This window comes from Erythrolamprus reginae, chromosome 3 (genome assembly GCF_031021105.1).
Source record: "Erythrolamprus reginae isolate rEryReg1 chromosome 3, rEryReg1.hap1, whole genome shotgun sequence".
In the NCBI taxonomy this organism is placed as follows: Eukaryota; Metazoa; Chordata; class Lepidosauria; order Squamata; family Dipsadidae; genus Erythrolamprus; species Erythrolamprus reginae.
The window spans coordinates 114062340-114083114 of NC_091952.1; the positions used below are offsets into that span (position 1 = coordinate 114062340).

The 20775-nt window shown below is 40.3% G+C and overlaps 1 protein-coding gene across 1 annotated transcript in view; it reads left to right on the top strand.

The window, feature by feature from the left end:
• Positions 1–552: 552 nt before the first annotated feature.
• Positions 553–20775, top strand: part of VAV3 (vav guanine nucleotide exchange factor 3) — a 240778-nt gene continuing 220555 nt past the window's right edge. Inside the window, exon 1 of the mRNA XM_070746427.1 lies at positions 553–1137. Coding sequence (XP_070602528.1) covers positions 934–1137 — 204 coding nt within the window. The 5' untranslated portion in view covers positions 553–933. The remainder of the gene's footprint in view (positions 1138–20775) is intronic.

The window sequence follows — 20775 nt, forward strand, 5'->3', positions numbered from 1 at the left end:
TATACAAGCAAAGGAGGTTTAAGTTCCAGTCCCAGCTACCAGTCTGTGAAGTAGGTGAAATCATAAGAGTATGTGTGTGTGTGTGTGTTGCCAAAACCTTTGTCCCACTTTTTAAAAAAAATTCAAATAAACAAACTTCCCTTTCATAAGGCAATTTCGGGCAAAGAAAGTGAGCTTAAATAAATAGCTTTGTGGAAATAAACTTATTTCCACAAAGCTCACCCACTTATTTCCACAAAACGTTAACTACGTTTCATCGAATTGTAGTAAAAACACCCCAATCACCAAGTTTCAGGTAAAATGATGTCCGCCGCCCTACCACTCGAGGGTTTTTTTGTGCGTGTGGGAGGGGAAAGTAGGCTTGTTTATTTACAGCGGTGTGATTTAGCATTCATTCTTCTTTCCTTTGTGTGTGTTGTGTGTTTGGTTGTGTCCCCTCCCCTTTTAACACTCGACCTCACACATTCCCAACTTGGGGGTTGTTAACTACGACCCCCCCCCCACCACCATGCGCCCCTCCAGCCTTGCTGAAAAAAAGGGGGGGGCCGCCGGTTTGAGGCCGAGCGCGCGCGCTGAAGGACTGTGGGGGGCCCCCCGCACGCGCTCTTGTTTTTCTCCCGCCGCTTCTCTCCCCCCCCCCTCGCCCCCGCCCCCGGCGGTGTGTCTGCGCCGGGAGGGAGGGGCCGGAGGGGAAACCGCACGCGCAGCCTCTCGGGCCGTCTTTCAGCTGCCGCTCTTCTCAGTCTGCGCGCGGGGCTGAAAGGAGGCGAGTCGCCGCGGCAGGAAAGAAAGGAAGGAAGGCAAGGCGGTCGGGCAGGAGAGCGAGCGCAGCAACCGCGGCGGCGGCGGCGGTGGTGAAACCTTTGCGCTTCTTCTTGGGGGGACTTTCCGTGTTTCTTGGCTTGAGAGCCTCTTGACGGTCGGGCGCGCACGATGGAGCCTTGGAAACAGTGCGCTCACTGGCTCATCCAGTGCCGGGTGTTGCCGGTCAACCACCGGGTGACTTGGGACACGGCGCAGGTGTTCGACCTGGCCCAGACCCTTCGGGATGGAGTCCTGCTTTGCCAGCTGCTCAACAACTTGCGCCCTCACGCCCTCAATCTCAAGGAGATCAACCTGAGACCTCAGATGTCCCAGGTAAAAGGGATGCCAAACGCTTTTTTTTGCCCGGGTTTCTGCTGCGCCTTGAATCCTCTTCTCTTGTGCCTCTTTCTCATCCCGTCTGGAGCTGTTTATAATGTCTTTGTTTCAATGCAGCGAAACCTCCGGGAGGTCACTTCGGATTATTGTTGGCCTTTTAGCCGGCAGCCTTAACCGAGGGTTGCTTGAATTTGGCAAAGAGTTGCGAGATGCTGTTTGGGAGCGCAGATGGAAAGCTGGTTTGCTAGATAATATGGGGGGTAGGGGTCAAGAAAATCCTTGGGGGGGGGGGGGAAGCTCCAGAAAGCGAATAATGCATTTAAAAATAAGGACCTCAATTGTACCATAATTGGGAGGATGTATAATAACATTTATGCCACCACCTAACTTACTTCCTTAATGTGATTCAGTGTATTTCCCCCTCTTTGGTGATGTTACTTTTCATGTGAAGGTAAGGGAGGGATTTAATACAGGGTGGTATTAAAATACATAAGTCGTGTTATTATTAAACCCCCCCCCCCCCCCTATCTCCCTTTTGCTGAATTCTGCCTGAAATCGCTTAGCTCAGCAAGTAGAAGAAAATGAAAGAGGAACTGTGGGGTTTAAAAGTGACACATATAGGAAGCTGACTGTTTGCATTTATGTTAATCTGCAGCAGCAATAGATGGTATCACAAACAGCCGTTTCTGCTTTGGCATCTGTAATGATAGAATTTATTTAAGGTTGCAAATAGGATGGACCTGCTATGGCATTTCAGCCAAAGTACTGTCTGATTGCAAAGAGGTTATTAAATGCAAGTTCACAAGACTTGGGTGGGTGATATTTGAAGAAACTACCTTCAAACTATTGTTGGGTTCCAAGTTCCATTAAGCTTAGCCATCATGGGAAATTGTCAGGATTCATGGGAATTAATCCAGCAGTACCTGGAAGGTCATATTTAATTTAATTTAATTTATTAAGTTTATAAGATGTCCAACTCCTTTCAGACTCTGTGTTTCCCATCTGCACAAAATATAATTTTAAGCAAAGCTAGTCCATCTCCCAGCTTGACCAGGCAATGGAATAGAGCTTTAACATCATTTCAACTGCATGAAAAACAAAAACCAAGAGATATCTGTCAAAACTAAATGCCACTCTGCCTAGACAAGCTAATTCCTTGATTTATAACCATTCATGAGCTTTGGAAGTCACAATGGCACTGAAAAAAGTAATTTATAAATATTTTCACACTTAAAACTGTTGCAGCATCCCAGTGGTCATGTGATCAAAATTCAGATGCTTCGCAACTGGTTCATATTTATAATGGTTGCAGGGTCCCAAGGTCCTGTAGTCACCTTTTGCAAAGTCAGTACAGAAGCCAGACTCACTTAATAACCATGTTACTAATTTAGCAACTGCTGTGATTCATTTAAAACAACTGTGGCAAGAAAGAAATTGGGGCAAACCGCACAAAACTCTCTCACTTAGCAACACAATTTTTGGGCTCCATTGTGGTAGTAAATTAAGGACTACCTGTACTCCAGGTTTGCATGCATGAGCCTTGTGACATATGCAGAAAAACTTGGATTACAGTCAGGACTTACTCCTACTCTGCCCAGATAAATAGCCATGAAAGCTAGATTGTTCTTAGAACCATTATGCTACTGGTAGTTGGCGTGTCCAAGTAGAGCAGGGATCCAACTTTGCCTGCCCATTTGTGCACCCAAAGCCAGAAATCTGTCAGAAATTGGAACCCTATCAGAACTGGACAGCCAACTTATCCAGGCAACCTATGAGTGAATTCTAGTGGGATGCTGCTTTGTGTGTACAAGCTTTGTGGACACCTGTCAGAATTAGTTCCTGTTACGCCTGAATGAGCTGCAAAGTCACTATTTTCTACACTTTCCCCCCCCTGTAAAGAACTATTGAGCCAAAATAAACTTGGAACTGAAAATAAAGGGTAGTTCTCTCCTTCGCTTCTAAACTTTACTTGCAAAATTGTAAAAGTCTATTGTTTTAAAAATTAATGATTTAAAATGATATACTTATTTATTGCCTAGATCCAAGCCCGCTGAAATAATTAGAGACCCAGTTTGGCCTAATGGTTAATGCACCCAGCTAGAAAGTAGGAGACCATGAGTTGAAGTCTCTTCTTTAGCCATAAAAGCCAGGTGGGTGATTTTGAACCTATTGCCTCTCTTAGCCTAACTCACCTTCATAGGGAGGTTGTTGTTGGGAAAATAGGAGATGTGTTGGATATGTTTGTTGCTTTGAGTTATCTCGTTTTCCCAAAAATAAGACCCAACTGGAAAATTTGTTTATTTATTAGATTGTTAGATTTATAAACCCTAGCATGATTTTTCAGGATACTCGTAATATAAGCCCTACCCCAAAATAAGGCCCAGTTAAGATTGTCAGCCAGATGAATACAGCATTTTCCTGAAAATAAGCCCTAACTGGAAAATAAGCCCCAATGCATCTTTTGGAGCAAAAATTAATATAAGACCTGATCTTACTTTTGGGGAAACACGGGTACTTATAAAAATAATAAAGTTGGGGTGCAAATAAATAAATTAGCGATATTCATAGTGAAAAGCATGACATAGAGGAAGGAGTCATGAAAACTCTTATTTTTATCCAGTTATACTGTTGCAAATTTGAGTATCTTTCATTTATTTATTTATTTACTTACTTACTTACTTACTTACTTACTTACTTACTTACATACATACTTACATACTTATTTATTTATTTATTTTTATTTATTTATTTTTATTTTTTTATTTATTTAATGGTGCCCTTCTCCTTAGACTCAGGGCGGCTTACAACATGTTAGCAATAGCACTTTTTAACAGAGACAGCATATTTCCCCCACCATCCGGGTCCTCATTTTATCCACCTCAGAAGGATGGAAGGCTGAGTCAACCTCGAGACGGTGATGAGATTTGAACCGCTGACCTGCAGATCTAGCAGTCAGCTTTAGTGGTCTGCAGTACTGCACTCTACCCACTTTGCTCCACCTCAGCTCGTATTTTGTTACTATGGTACTAAAATTTATTTCCACTGAAATAGACAAGAAGTTGTCTAATTCCATTGAAGTTGATTTGTGGATAGGTCTGTTAGTCATTACAAAACATATGTCTTCAACTCTCCTGATATTTTTCTAATTTCCAAGATCAGCATTGGTTTTTAAGTTGCTGATCTGCAGGTCAGTTCTGCTAAAACTGCATGACATTGATTCATATAGGGTTGTTGAGTACTTAATGTTCATCATCTGTTATGATAATGCTTGCAACCATATTTCACAGTAGGATAATATTAACAATGTGTTTCTGAGAAAGAATTAAAGGGTTAGATAGTTTAAAATTTAGATAACTAAGCTCTTTGATCCTGAAGGCTGGGCAGGGCATTTATCTATGAGACATTTCACAGCCATTTCAACATCTCTATGTCTTTATTTCATTCAAGAAAGAAAAACAGTGAGGCTTCCTTCCAGAGATACTGGACTGATTGCTCAGGCTTTCTTCTATTAATGGATTGAAAACCACTGAGTTGATTAGAAGATCAGCTGGCTGATGAGGATCAGACTTTATGATTCCCTACATTAATGGCACCAGGGAACCATAGATCTATTTCTTTATGGTCAGGATATCACCCTAAGCTTCAGGCCAGTGGGAAGACAGAAGTCTGAAATCTGAACATTTTGTGATAGGTTTCGTATGTAGCTACAAGTTGTTTACTAATTAAAGGCCATCTACAGGTAGTCCTCAACTTACAACAGTTTGTTTAGTGACCATTTAAAGTTACAAAAGCGATGAAAAAGTGACCTATCACCAGTTTTCACACTTTGTGACAATTGTAGCATTCCTATGGTCATGGGATCAAAATTCAGCTACTTGGCAATTGCTCATATTTATGATGGCTGCAATGTCCCGGGTTCATATGATCCCCTTTTGTGACCTTCTGACAAGCAAAGTCAATGGGGAAGACAGGTTCGCTTAACAACACTTTAACTAATTTAACAACTAGAGTGATTCACTTAACAACTGGGGCAAGAATGGTTGTAAAATGAAGCAAACTCACTTAACAAATGTTTTACCTAACAACATAAATGTTGGGCTCAATTGTGGTGGCAAGTCAAGGACTACCTACACTTTCATTTTTTATTAACCTTGGAAGAGGAAATCAGACTTTTAACCATTTCTCTAGCTCTTCATATATACCATCAAGAGTGAAACATTCCCAGTTCTCTGGTGCCTATCAGTCATCGGAGAGCCAATTGTGAAGGTAGCATGAGGCTCCGCCCAACTGCCCGGACACTGCCATTAGGGTTCTTTTACCCTCTGCGCACGCACAGAACGCTTTGCGCACGTGCAGAGGGTAAAGTTACTCAAATGGCGACCTCCGGGTGGGTATGTGGGAGCCTCCTGCTGCCTTCACAACTGGCTTTTCGACGACTGACAGGCACAAGTGAACCGGGACCATTTCCAACCCTGTATACCATACATATATTCTTTCAGTAAAATTCCTTTATTTGTAATTTTTTATTGCATAATCTGTAAGGACACAAATTTGCTTATTCACCATTTAAATTATAATATCACTGCAACTTACAGTGAGTGTATCCATGATGTCTATTACAAAAGAAAGAAAGAAAGAAAGAAAGAAAGAAAGAAAGAAAGAAAGAAAGAAAGAGAAAGAAAAGGCAAAACAAGTTGGACTGACAGTTCGGTTGAAAAAATATAAAACTTATCTCTATCCCTTTTTATCAGAAAGCTTTTCTGGGATGGCATTTTAAGACACATTTTCATATTGATCTGTTTAGAGATAACAACAGCTAAAAATATGTCATTTAAAGTGTTCTCAACAGTGGGCCACTTATATTGTGACATTGGCATATTAATTTCCAATTATGTCTAATGTAACTGTACTTCAAGCATATCTTTGAGCTCCTGTTTCATGCAACAATTTTCTTCTATGTTTGTGAGTGTGAGTAAATTCAATTAGATTTCTGAGTAAACATAAGACTAGATGATTCTTATGCATTCAGTTGTTAAACTTGTGAAACATTTTCGGAAGGTTCTGTCTGTCTGTCTGTCTGTCTGTCTGTCTGTCTATCTATCTATCTATCATTCTCCATCCATCCATCCATCCATCCATCCTACCTACCTACCTACCTACCTACCTACCTACTTTCTATGGGATTTGTTCTGTAAGACTTATAACGCGATAACTTGCTTATGTTTAATTGCTATTTTCATAGCCGATATTCATAAATCCAGTTGTGAATGATATTTTAAAATATTTGATTATTAAAACCATTTATTTTATTGAGATGTATTCTTTTAGATTATTATGTTTCTTAATAGAGGGCTATTATATATGCTCTCAAAAACATAGATGAGTGTTAGATGGCAGGAAAAATATACATACAGCCCCGGCTTTACAATCATCTAATGATTGTCCAGAGTTTTGCTATACAAATCCCATTTACTTAGCAGGAGTCTTCAGGTTTCTTAAGACCCTACAGCCAATATTGGAATTTATTTTCATTTCATATAGTAAAAGCAAACTTCTGAATTCACTGGATGCCCTTTAACATACCTTATCATTAATTCTGGATAGTGAGGGAAATCACCTGCCATGCATTCACTTTATTATTTAAGTACAAGGAATTAGATAAGGGGAAAAATTGTCTAACCGTATGAATTATACTATGGGTGTCTTTGGAATGAAGTAACATTAAAATTGATTTTAAACTAAATATGGATCAGAAGTGTGATACGGTTCCAGAAAAGCAAATTTAGTTGAAGGCATTTGGGCTCCCCTTTATGTGGTGTTTATTAGACACTATCTTCAATATCCCATTCAGTTTTGGGTATCATAATTTAAGGATTCAGACAAGGAAGACAGAAGTATGACAGGAGAGGTAGTGAAGAAGCTGGGTAAAGTCTTGAGAAGACTGGAGGGATATAATATCACTCTTCAAGTACTTGAAATGACAGTTGAATAAGGCCCAAGATCTATTCTTTGTTGTTACGGAATATGGAACATGAAATAAAAGATTTTTAAACTACAGGAAAGCAATTTCTAACTGAATGTTAGAAAAAAAAAATCAATGTTCAGAGCTGCATAACTGGGTTATCTGGAGAAGTGATAACTAGATGTATTTAAGCAGAAGCTAGACAGCTGTCTGTTCCGTATATTTTAGCAACAGGACAGACACATGTCCTATTCCTATTCACAAATGTAGAAATCAAATGTTTCCTAGGATATTGTTTTGGAAAAAAGTCATACAGTGCACTAAGCCATCCTTATTGGACTTCGCATTTGGTTAGGGGTCTCCTCTCCAGCATTGAAATGTCTCTTGTTCAGCATATGTTGCCCTGTCTTGAAATCCAAACAATTGCTTCAATCTCAAAGCAGATTGTTTTGACCACTTCAGAAGTGTATTGAGCTAGAAACAAACCCTGTTATTTTGTATCGAGTATCAAACTGGATTTCTTCAAGGGCCAGATCATCATTGTAGTTCTCTGCCATGGACCAGGTTGTGGGGGAGATGGGATGGACCCACCCTCTTCAGCCCCCTCTGTCCTGTTTTCGGTCTAAATGGCCTCCTATAGCACTTTACCGGCCAAAACCGATAACCTCGTGAGACCTCTGTGTGGCCTGTTTTTGCCCAGCAGAGTGCTGATGGATGCTGTGAAGGCCGAAAACAGGCCGTGCCTCCCCAGTGGCTTGTTTTGGCAGGCTGAGGCACCGTGTAAGGGTATTTTGATATTTCCAGGAAGGCCCCATAGGTTGGATTTAAACATCCCGTGGGCCTTGAATTTGACACCATTGTCTTGTATGAACTGAGCTAATTGTTGAACATAACATAGCTTACCATAGCAAAGAAAATCCAGCCATTTGCACTAGTGTGCCTTCCATCCCCTGTCCAATTGCCCCTCCTATATCTTATATATCTTTTCTTCCATTCATATATCTTTTCCTCTATTCTTCATTGATGTATTTTATTCTCATATCTTTTCTTCTATCCTTTCCTTGATATTTACTACTACATGTTTTTATTCTCTTTAACTTTCATTTTGTATCGGAATAAATAAACAAACAAACAAACAAAAAACAAATAAATAAACAAACAAAGTTCAATTTGTGGATACAAAACAAGCAACATACCTACATTATATCCATAACATATATCTAGTAGGACACTTTGGTTTCAGAGGGAAAATATGTTTTGGATGTACACATAGCATTGATGGCAGTTCTTTAAATTGAACATGCCCTTTCTTGTATTCATGCTACAGATGCTGAAAGCAACCACATGAATTAAGGAAAGCATACAGCTGGAATTACGATTTTAAGGAATCGGAACTATTTGTCTCCCCCTGTAGATTTTAAAAGGTCTTAGTCTAAATTCAGCCCTGGAATGAATGAAACTTGAAAAGGTCTTGGGAGCAAGGCTGGGAGAGAATGTTCTGGACCCTAGAAATTGGAACATGCTGTAGATAGGATGAGTCAGGAAATCCCTGAAGAGGTCCATGGTCTAACTTAAAGATATTTCATATAATCACGAACAGTATTTCCAGCAAACAATTTAGATCAGGTTTCTCCCCCCCAAACATCTTGGATTCCACTTCCACAGTTCCCCCAACCAGCTACTCCTTGAAGCCTGTTGCATAGCCACGTATTAATTAAACAAGACATCCTGTGACAGTCCTACAACCTCACTTTTGCTGCGGTTGTTTGGTGAATCATATATGGTTATTAAGTGACACATCAAGTGATCATGATTTGTGATTTTATTGCCATTTTCTCCATTGAATCTGCTTGTTGGAAATTGGCTGTGATGTGTGGGAATGGCAATCACATTGGATGCTGCAACTGTTGTATTACCTGCCAGTTGTGAAATTCCTGAATCATGTGAAAGTGAGGGATACTGCAACAACCAGTGCACTGATGAGGTTACCTAGTTTGACTAATGAAAGGTTTGCAAGAAAACCATCTTAGCTTGATGGCTTCATGGCACCAAGGACCCTAATTTCAACCAGAGGAGGTATTTAGCAGGTTCTGACCAGTTCTGGACAACCAGTAGTGGAAATTTTGAGTAGTTTGGAGAATTGGTAAATACTACCTCTGACTGGCACTGCCCCCATCTATTCTCTGCCTCCCGAGTCCCAGCTGATTGGGAGGAAATGGGGATTTTGCAGTAACCTTCCACTGGAGTGGCGTGGGAATGGAGATTTTACAGTATTATTTCCCTGCCATGCCCACCTATCCATGCCCAACAAGCCATGACACGCCCATAGAACTGGTTGTTAAAAAATTTGAATCCCACTACTGATTTTAACCCTGAGCTACAAAATATTCTCCTTTATTGGTACAATGGGAAATGCAAAGGCTAGTGATAAAGTTACTTTTCCAGCATCGTCACAACTTTGAACGGTTGCTAAATGGGGTGGTCATTAAGCAAAGTCTACCTGCATATAAAAATGGCAGTTCACAACAAACCTTTTTATGATCCCCTTTCCGTAAGTCAAAGGCAGGCTAGTTTTACTACTACTATTTTAAAGAAATAGACTTTGGAACAAAAGAACAATCTGTAAGCCACCCAGAGTCACTTGGTAAGGAAGATGCCTGGAATAAAAATAAAATAAAAAATAAATAAATAATAAACATCACAGCTGAAGTGATGACAGAATATGCTTTTAAGAAGGAGAAGTTCAGGGACAAAGTGAGTAGCTTTATATAACTAATGTACTGTATATAAAGCTTATAACCAACATTGGGAGTCAGATTTCTATAATGGATAAAGTACCAATCTAGAAATTAAGAACTTCTGAGTCCTACTTAAGACTCGGGCACAAAGCCAGCTGGATGACCTTGAGTCAGCCACACCTTCTCAGCCCAAAGAAGGAGGCAATAGCAAACCATTCCAAGAATCTTGCCAAGAAAAGTGCAGGCATTAGTCCAGGGACTTGCCAGGAGTCAATAGTGACTTGAAGGCACAAAAATACCTACCCAACACTAGCAATGGTTATTCCTGTTCTCTAGAATTTCCAATGTATAATTGGTCACAAAGTGAATAATAAAGTAAAGATTGACCCATCCAGTTGTGGTCAACTCTAGGGAGCAATGCTCATCTTCATTTCTAAATTGAGAGAACCAGCATTATCTGAAGACATTTCCGTAGTTATGTGGCCAGCATGACTATATGTTGAGGCACATGGAAAGTTTCCTTATCTTTCCACCAAAGTGATATCTATTTATCTACTATTTATCTACTCACATTCACATGCTTTGTTTGAATGTAGGTTGGCAGGAGCTGGGGCAAGTAAAGGGAGCTCATCCCATGACACAGCCCTTGGGCTTTGAATCCAGGCTTTCACCTTTCTAGCTGACAAGCTCAATATCTTTACTCCATCCTAAAGTATATAAATTGTGCATGCAATGTAAGTAGGCATGTACATGTGGAAGAGACAAAAAAAAGTTTACTTAAAAGTAGGCCATAGCACTTTGTGTCTCTGTATAGTATAAGTTAAACATTACATTATTTTAAGCTTGGGGAGCAACAGGCAATATGACAATATAATAGTGGGAAAGTCTTAGTCTTATGAATGATAACAATAGATGTATGATGATATTGCAACCTCCTAGGAATCCACGGACCACAGTTTGAGAATCACTACAATAGAGAATTAAATATACCTGAAGTAGTTAAATATATGATGCATATGACTTTTTTTTTTAAAAAAATGATATGTTAAGGAAGAATAGCAATTTTGAAATCTCCAGAGCTGAAAGCAAGCTTCAGTTGACATTTGGGCATTATATGGCCTTTTGTCATGAGGCCAAGATCATTCATTATTGTTCCTTGCCTAATTGAGCATACTAATGGAGGCTTATTGCCGAAGAAGTAGCATCAGATATCCAGTGTCTCCTAAAACTGTAGCTTTTATAGCAGAAAGTCTGTGTTATAAGGAAGGTAAGAAATATTGGGTTTCATCCCAAATCTCTTCGTTGTGAAGGAATAATATTGCAGATGGGAAAGGGAACAGTTGTTTATACTCGACTAGCTATGCCTGGCCACACATACAGATGGATTATAAACTTTCTGACAGATAGGAAGCAGCAGGTTCCTATTAGGTAGAATCACATCGAATATCAGTTCAATTAGCACAGGAAACCTCCCCTAGGACTGTGTGATCTCTCCATTACTCTTTTTTATATACCAATGCCGGCAACTTGAAGGATCCCTCTGTTATCTTACCCCATGCCATCACTCTGCTAAACACATAACTCCCACAGCAATGTCTTATGCCCATATATTTCATTTATCCCTGTCACCTTCTCACCTTTTCCATCTTCTCATCATTTTTACCTCTCATCTTTTCTACTACCTTCTGCTATTGATATATTATTATTTAACAATTGTTGTTTATATCTTATGATTTATGATTGTATCTTTTGATTTTTGATCTATGACTTATCACTTTTTGTGTTTGTGTGTACACTGAGCCTTTTGCACCAGAGACAAATTCTTTGTGCATCCAATCACACTCAACCAATACAGAATTCTATTCTGTTCTATGGTTTTATGCTACAGTGCCAATTCCTGTTTTCAATCACTGGGGCATACGTGTTACATAGTAGATATATTTACCATACTTCCTGTTGTGGTTAGTTCTGGCCCAGCTCCTGCCCCAAGAAATGTGGAGGTGGATGGGGAGACATCCACATGCCGCAGGCCTGTTTTGCTCCCAGTAGAATCTGCCGATGAAGTCTTTTCTGACCAAGGAAGCGTGAGTGACAGGGAAGAGGGGAGTTTGGCAGACAGCCCAGGAGGAGATCAGTCATCTGTATCATCCCTGGATTCTGAACAAGAATTTATGACACATCCACGCATGCGTAGAGTGATACATAGGAGATAACAACTGAAGGATTATTACAAGAGAAAATGAGGCCATCTGTGTTTGGGTGGGGCTGCTGTAATTAGTGCTACAGATAAAATTGTCGCCTGGTGTTTTAGCCTCATGGCAGTTTATCTGATTCATTGTTTCGTCAAGATCGTGGTTTTTGCTGTTCAGGATTGTGTGTGTGGATTCTCTGGACTTTAGAATTGGACTCAATTTCCCAGTTATTGGGTGAGCAATTGGACTGCATTTAACCTATGCCTTGTGTGTACCAGAAAATCCCTTTGACATTTAAAAAGGGAGCTGTTTCTGTTTTTCTGTTTATAAGAACTTTTGGGTTTTCCTTTTATCGTGTGGTGTGTGTCTTCCTGGACTAATTACCCTGTAATTACGGGCGGTTGAGACACGCCAGAAGAACACTTCCCTGACATTGCCCATTCAGAATAGCCCAAGTGTCTAGAGGAGAACAGATCAAGAAATGTTAGTTTAGATTTATGTACCATTGTAGCTATAATTGAGGTTGTGGCCAAAAGAGTTATCCAGTTATTCCTTCATAAAATATCTTGGTCTCATTATTTTAGTCCATCTTCATTGTGAAAAAGTAAAGATCAGTATGTGATCCAATAAATGGCACAGGTAGTCCTTCATGTATGACTAATTGAGCCTGGATGTGTGATGAGACTGTCATGGTCATGAAGCAGGCACTATATGAAGCTGTGTCTAATTTTTTAAACCTTTTTTGCATCAATTATTAAAGCAAACTCCATGGTCATTAAATGAATACCATGGTAATTAAATGAATCCATTATGGAAGAATTATTGAGTCTGTCATCTGCACCACTACAACTGTCTAATTTGGCTGTTCAACCAAACAAGACAGACACAGACTTCAATGGACAATTAGAACCACCGTTCCCTGTAAGCTGCGCACGTGAGCGCGTGCGCTCTCCAAAATACCCCCCGCGCACCCTTTTCCTCGGCCGCGCACTCCCCATCTCCCTGCCAGCCCACGGGGGGGCGGGGGGGGAGGCGCGGGCAGTAGAAGGGAGCTGCGGCCACACCTGCCTCTCCATGGTGCCTCCGGCCCACTCGTGCTCCAGGCCTCTCGGCCCTGCCCCCCACCCGCCTGGCCTCTCTTTCTCCTCCGCTGCAAGAGAGGGGGGGGCAGGCATTTTCCGGAGGCTGGCAGGCGCACGGGCCGGCGCGCGCTCTTCTAATCTCCCTGCCTGCGTGCCCGCCCGGAACATTCAAAGTAAGAGCGAAGGGTTTTCTTATTTTGAATGTTCTGGGCGGGTGGGCTGGCAGGGAGATTTGGGGAGCGCGCGCCGGCTGCCCCCCGAACACCTGGCCGCCCGCCGCCTGCCCGCTGCCTGCCGCCCGCGGCGAGCGGGCTCCAAAAGTCGGCTGGGATAACGGGAGGCGGAGCGTGGCTGGGCGCCGTGTCTTCGCCTCCGCGTGCCGCCTCCGCCCGGCCGAAAACAAAACGGCTCCAAAAATTGGACGGGCTCCCGGAAGGCAGTGCGCGGCTACTTCCTCTTCGCTGCAGAGCCGCATGGAGGCGAAGACACGGCGCCCGGCCACACTCTGCCTCCCAGGAGCCCAGCTGACTTTTGGAGCCGTTTTGTTTTCAGCCGGGCGGAGGCGGCATGCGGAGGCGAAGACACGGTGCCCGGCCACGCTCCGCCTCCCGGGAGCCCAGCTGAAAACAAAACGGCTCCAAAAGTCGGCTGGGCTCCCGGGAGATGGAGCTTGGCCGGGCGCCATGTCTTCGCCTCCGCGCACTGCCTCCGCCCGGCCGAAAACAAAATGGCTCCAAAAGTCAGCCGGGCTCCCGGGAGGCGGTGCGCGGCTGCTTCCTCTTTGCTGCAGAGCTGCCGGGCAGAGGCGAAGACAACGGCACCCTCCACTCTCTCTCCATCTCTCTCTCTCTCTCTTTTTCTCTCTGTTGCCGGCGTGGTGAACGAGAGAGAAAGAGAGAGAGAGATAGGAGGGGAGAGAGAATGAGAAAGAAAGCGAGAAAGAAAGCAAGAGGGGGGAAGGAGGGGGAGGGAAAGACATAGAGGGAGGGAAGGAGGGAGAGAGAAAGAGCAAAAAAGAGAGGAAGGAAGGAAGAGAGAAAGGAAGAGGGATGGAGAGAGAGAGGGATTGAAAGATGAAGGAAGGGAGAGAGAAAGGGGGAGGGAGAGATAGAAAGGAGGGAGAAGGGGGTAGTTAGGGAGAGGGAAAAGGAAGGGCTTGGAGAAAGGCAGGGGGAAAGAAAGATAGAAAGGAAAGAGGGAGGGAGAGATAGAAAGGAAAGAGGGAGAAAGGAAAGAGGGAGGGAGGAAAGAGGGAGGGAGAGATAGAAAGGAAAGTGGGAGGGAGGAAAGAGGGAGGAAGACATAGAAAGGATAGAATTATGGATGCAAGAACTTGCTCATGTGTGATAGCGCACGCCCACACTTACTTACTTACTTACTTACTTACTTACTTACTCACTCACTCACTCTATTTATTTATTTATTTATTTATTTATTTATTTATTTATTTATTTATTTATTTATTTATTCTTATATGCCGCCCAGTGCCAAAGGGACTGCCGCTCAGACACTATACTTTTCCGCTCACCCCGAAAAAAAATTAGAGGGAACACTGATTACAACTGCAGAAAAAACACAATTGTTACCAACTTGCCTTCCATTGAGGATCTGTATACAGTACTAGAGTCAAAAAGAGGGATGTGAAAATATTTACAGAAACCTCACATCCTGGACATGAACTGTTTAAATTTCTACACTCAAAACCATGCAATAGAGCACTGCACACCAGAACAACTTCCGGTACACACAAGGACAGCTTTTTCCCAAATGCCTAATAACTAATTGCTGTTCCTGAATCCCAAACAACTAATTGTAATGCCTAACAACTCTGCTAAACAACTAATTCCCACAACACTGTCAAATTATTTACTAAGACTGTATTACTATTCTTCTTCTTGTCATTCCTATTATATATTTCCTCCCACTTATGACTATAACCTTGTTGCTTGTATCTCTATGATTTATATTGTTTTATTTGTTTCCTAGTATGATTTGATTGCTTATTAGTAACTTATGACTATCACTAAGTGTTGTATCTTATAATTCTTGATAAATGTATTGTCTTTCTTTTATGTACACTGAGAGCATATGCACCAAAGATAAATTCCTTGTGTGTCCAATCACAGTTGGCCAATAAATAATTGTATTCTATTATACCCAATGGGTGTTTTTTTGTTGGAAACCAACAGTAAATACTGAAAACTAACAAAAACCCAATGAGATGCTGCAAATAGTTGTAAGTGTGAGTCAGTTACGAACTTCCAAACTTTAATAATGTGACCATGGGGCTGTATGCAAGGGTTATAACTTTGAATGTTGTCTAAGTAGTCATTAAATGAGGACTACTTGTAAAGGATTCTCACAGAATTATAATAGAACACTTACACTAAGTATGGTCTATCTTTGTAGAAAGCTTGAAAACTGGAAAAATTATAAATCAGATTTATCAGAGGATAAATCAGGCACCTAAAAAACAATAACTTATTGGACCCAAATCAGCATGGCTTTACTGAAGGCAAATAATGTCAGACTAATCTCATTGATTTCTTTGACTATGTCACAAAGGTGTTGGATGAAGGTGGTACCATGGATATTGCCTATCTAGACTTCAGCAAAGCCTTTGATACGGTTCCACATAAAGAGCTGATAGATAAATTAGTTAAGATTGGACTTAATCCCTGGATAGTTCAGTGGATTTGAAGCTGGCTGAAGCGTAGACATCAGAGGGTTGTTGTTAATGGCGAGTATTCTGAGCAGAGACAGGTTACAAGCGGTGTGCCACAAGGGTCTGTTCTGGGTCCTATTCTTTTTAATATGTTTGTGAGTGACATAGGGGAAGGTTTGGTAGGGAAGGTTTGCCTATTTGCCGATGACTCTAAAGTGTGCAATAGAGTTGATATTCCTGGAGGCGTCTGTAATATAGTAAATGATTTAACTTTACTAGATAAATGGCCAAAGCAATGGAAACTGCAGTTCAACGTTTCCAAATGTAAAATAATGCACTTGGGGAAAAGGAATCCTCAATCTGAGTATTGCATTGGCAGTTCTGTGTTAGCAAAAACTTAAGAAGAGAAGGATTTAGGGGTAGTGATTTCTGACAGTTTCATAATGGGTGAGTAGTGTGGTCGTGCAGTAGGAAAAGCAATTAGGATGCTTGGCTGCATAGCTAGAGGTATAACAAGCAGGAAGAGGGATATTGTGATCCCGCTATATAGAGTGCTGATGAGACCACATTTGGAATACTGTGTTCAGTTCTGGAGACCTCACCTACAAAAAGATATTGACAAAATTGAACGGGTCCAAAGACAGGCTACAAGAATGGTGGAAGGTCTTGAGCATAAAACATATCAGGAAAGACTAAATGAACTCAATCTGTATAGTCTGGAGGACAGAAGGAAAAGGGGAGACATGATCGAAACATTTAAATATGTTAAAGGGTTAAATAAGGTTCAGGAGGGAAGTGTTTTTAATAGGAAAGTGAACACAAGAACAAGGGGTCACAATCTGAAGTTAGTTGGGGGAAAGATCAAAAGCAACATGAGAAAATATTATTTTACTGAAAGAGTAGTAGATCCTTGGAACAAACTTCCAGCAGATGTGGTTGGTAAATCCACAGTAACTGAATTTAAACATGCCTGGGATAAACATACAGTATATCCATTCTAAGATAAAATACAGGAAATAGTATAAGGGCAGACTAGATGGACCATGAGGTCTTTTTCTGCCGCCAATCTTCTATGTCTCAATGTTTCTATGTTTCTATTTGGAATAAGACTTGGCAAATCCCACTGATAAATTTCCATAGATCTATTTTGGCAAGATCTTTTAGATCTATTTTGGCAAATAGACACAAACCGAACATTATTCATAGGGTTATATTCTATTGAAATAGTACGGTACATAGTAACATTTTTTTACTGATTGTTCTGGCAATGTTGTAAATAAATTGATGAATAAAGCCCCATTATAAAGGCTGTCAACAGTCCTTTATAATACATCCTGCTGTTCGTGGATTTATTGCCCACAGTTCTTAAAGCATTAAATTGATGCAAATAAGAAAAGGAGTCAATTTCTATCGTTCAGTTCAAGACGGTTTCACAACACACTGGAAAAGAAAAGTTCATATTTCAGTGTTAGGTAAGTGTGTGAAATTATTGTGGCTGAAAAATTGACACAACAACAGATTTTTTTTGGGGGGGGGGGAAGAAGCAGCCCACTATTAGCTTGTCTTTTTACAAATGACATTTTCGACAAATGATTTAAAGCAAGTCTTTAAAATCTTTGTGCTTTTTCATAAAGTCCTCTGTGTGTGTGTGTGTGTGTGTGTGTATGTGTGTGTTTGTGTGCGCACACAGGTGCACATTTATTTATTTATTTATTTATTTATTTACTTGCTTGCTTGCTTGCTTGATTGATTGCTTACTTACTTACTTACTTACTTGCTTACTTGCTTACTTGCTTACTTGCTAACTTGCTAACTTGCTAACTTGCTAACTTGCTAACTTGCTAACTTGCTAACTTGCTAACTTACTTACTTCTTACTTAGAAAAGTATCTAACAATTGGCCCGGGGAGAGGAACTTTATTTCATTGAGTCCCTTAAAATATCTGCTTATTTATTTCCTGCCTTAATTATTTATATTTTACACCTTACCCTTAGAACCTTTCACTAAATAGGAGATTACAAAATAGACTTCTTTCGTTGTCTTTTTAGTACAGTATTAGGAAAAATATCATCATGCGTGTTATTTGTTTCCACTTTTAGCTAAGAGAAATTTGAGAAAGTAATGATCTTGAAATTCTATTTCCTGTCATTTATACCACATTATTATTATTTTTCTACCAGTTTGTCAGATTTCTAGTAGCTTATAAACTCTTACAAATGTATAGAAAATACAGTCTTGAGCAGGCATGTATTGAGGTTGTGTTTAGTCCCAGTCCCAGTCTTTGTGCTGTTAGCCGATATAAAATGTGTCATTGTGGTTTTTATTAGTTACCTGCTATTGGTCAGTAGGGAACAAGGCCTTTTCTGGTTGGGCTTGCACTCTTTCTGGAAGTTCAGATCAGTAGTGTTAGATTGCTCTTTGACTCATTTATGTCTATACTGTATTCTCTGATGGTGTGTTTGCATGCTTCAAATATGCTAGGGAGAACTCTTTATGATTAGGTCAGAATTGGCAATAATTTATCCATAGTTTAGTTGCATTCTAGCTTGACAACCGCAAATGCTCTATATGAGACTGCCCTTGAGCAATACACACATCTCCACTGGTACTATATGTGTCAGTAGGCTACTAACTGAAACATGATACTGGAAGCTCACATTGAAAGCATTAATAGCAATAGCAATACAGTATGCTGTATTTTTCAGAGTATAAGATGCACCTTTTTCCTCCCTAAAAGAGGCTGAAAATTCAGGTGCGTCTTATACTCTGAATGCAGCTTTTTTCCTAAGCTTTCCTCCCCCAGCCCTAACTAGGTGCTAACTATCTTCCTAGCCCTTATCTTGCAGGTTCTTTCATTGTTACTGTCTGCGAAGAATGTTTTCCAAGCCCTAAATAACATGATTTGTGGGATTATTTGATGGGTGTTAGAAAAGTACAAATAAAAGAATTTTAAAAACTCATATACATTACATGCTTCCTGTAGTGCTTCTGATTGTAATTTTTTTTTGCACATTTAAAATAAATAATGGTTGTTTTCTAAATTATATTCTTTTCTTTTCACTTAATACATTATTTAGAAGCTTTTTGACATCATTTGAAACCAGCCAGTGTGTAGATATTATTGAAACCTGATTAACAGAATTTTTATGGTAAAGTAGGCACTGCTTAGTGTTATTGTTGTTTTCATACTTTCTCTTCCTGTGTGGTAATGTTGATGAGGTAACCTGGTGAAAGTCCACATGCTAGACATTTATGAGCCAAACATTTTGGGAAGAAGACACAAGTTTGCCAGGCCTCCTGCAGAATTCTGGATGAAACATTGCTTTGTGATATTATAGCAACATTATAATTGTCACCTTTATATAGCTGACTTCCATCTTGTTTTAATGTAAGGCCTGATCTCCAGGTTCTATCAAAAACACAATACGGTCTTATACCTGCTGTGTTTGTGTCTGAGGAACAATAATACTTGTGTAATTATTCTCTGTCCAATGCACAATGTTGCTACAGTAGTAATTATGTTACTCCAAGAAAATATGAATACAGTCTGCAAATGTTCAAGGATCTCCATTAAAATGAAATACTGATTTGTATTGTATAGATATGAGGTGAATGATTCTCTAGATATTGCTTGCTTTGTAGCCAGATCCTATAGCCTTTTCCTGTGAGTAAGAGAGAAGAAAGTTACAGGTGGCTGGGATATGATTGGAAGCAGTCCCAGATGATGAGAAATATCAAAATATGCTAACAGATGTTATTCAAAGGTATAAACGTCCGTGAGCTTCATCTCACTTCGCCTGATACATAGAGCAGGCTATCTGCAGCTCATGAAGGATGACGTGCTTGAATAAAAAAATTAATCAGAAAAAGTGCTGCCTGATTTCTTGTTACTGTAGACCCTAACATGTCTCTCCTTCTACAGTGCTTACAAGGTGGTGAGAGATTATTGTGTGTGTTAAGAGAAATCATTTACATAGGGCATGAGACGTGCAAACTCTTAAGCAGCAGCAGAAAAATACTGATTCATTAGAGTTGTTGGCAGCTTGAGTCTTGAATTTGTCATCATGTTAGTAAATATTTGTGATATCTGTTAGGGCTATGTTTAAAAAAAAGACCTCGATGTGTTACTGCAAGCTCAGGTCCATCTCTCAGTGTATTAAAAAAGAAGCTTGTATTTTGGAAGGCATACAGTATACAGCTGCTCAAAAGGCTTTTCTAAGTTGTCTGCCCGTATGTGTGCATGTTCAATGCCTTTGCTGGCACTCTCCCAGTCAGACTTAGCACACACATTAATATAAAAATTAAGCCCCAATTTTTTTAAAAAAATATTAAAATACTGTATGCCGAAAAATGTATTCTTTACCCTGTGACAAGTATGGCTTTGGATGCAGTGAAGGGCTGCAAAATTTTTTACTACCATACTGTGGGCGTGGGTTATTTTGTGGATGTGGCTTGATGATCATGTGACTGGGGGCTGGCTTAAAGGTCATGTGACTGGCTTAAAGGTGGCCAACTTGACGTTACTCACGTGAAAGGTTAGGGTTAGGGTGCCTGGCCTCTCCTCGCCTCAGAGATACAATTTCCCTATCTATTTACTATTACTGAACATCCAAAATATACTATTTAATTCTGTATATATATGCCATATAGAAACATAGAAACATAGAAGTCTGACGGCAGAAAAAGACCTCCTGGTCCATCTAGTCTGCCCTTATACTATTTTCTGTATTTTATCTTAGGATGGATATATGTTTATCCCAGGCATGTTTAAATTCAGTTACTGTGGATTTATCTACCACGTCTGCTGGAAGTTTGTTCCAAGGATCTACTACTCTTTCAGTAAAATAATATTTTCTCATGTTGCTTTTGATCTTTCCCCCAACTAACTTCAGATTGTGTCCCCTTGTTCTTGTGTTCACTTTCCTATTAAAAACACTTCCCTCCTGGACCTTATTTAACCCTTTAATATATTTAAATGTTTCGATCATGTCCCCCC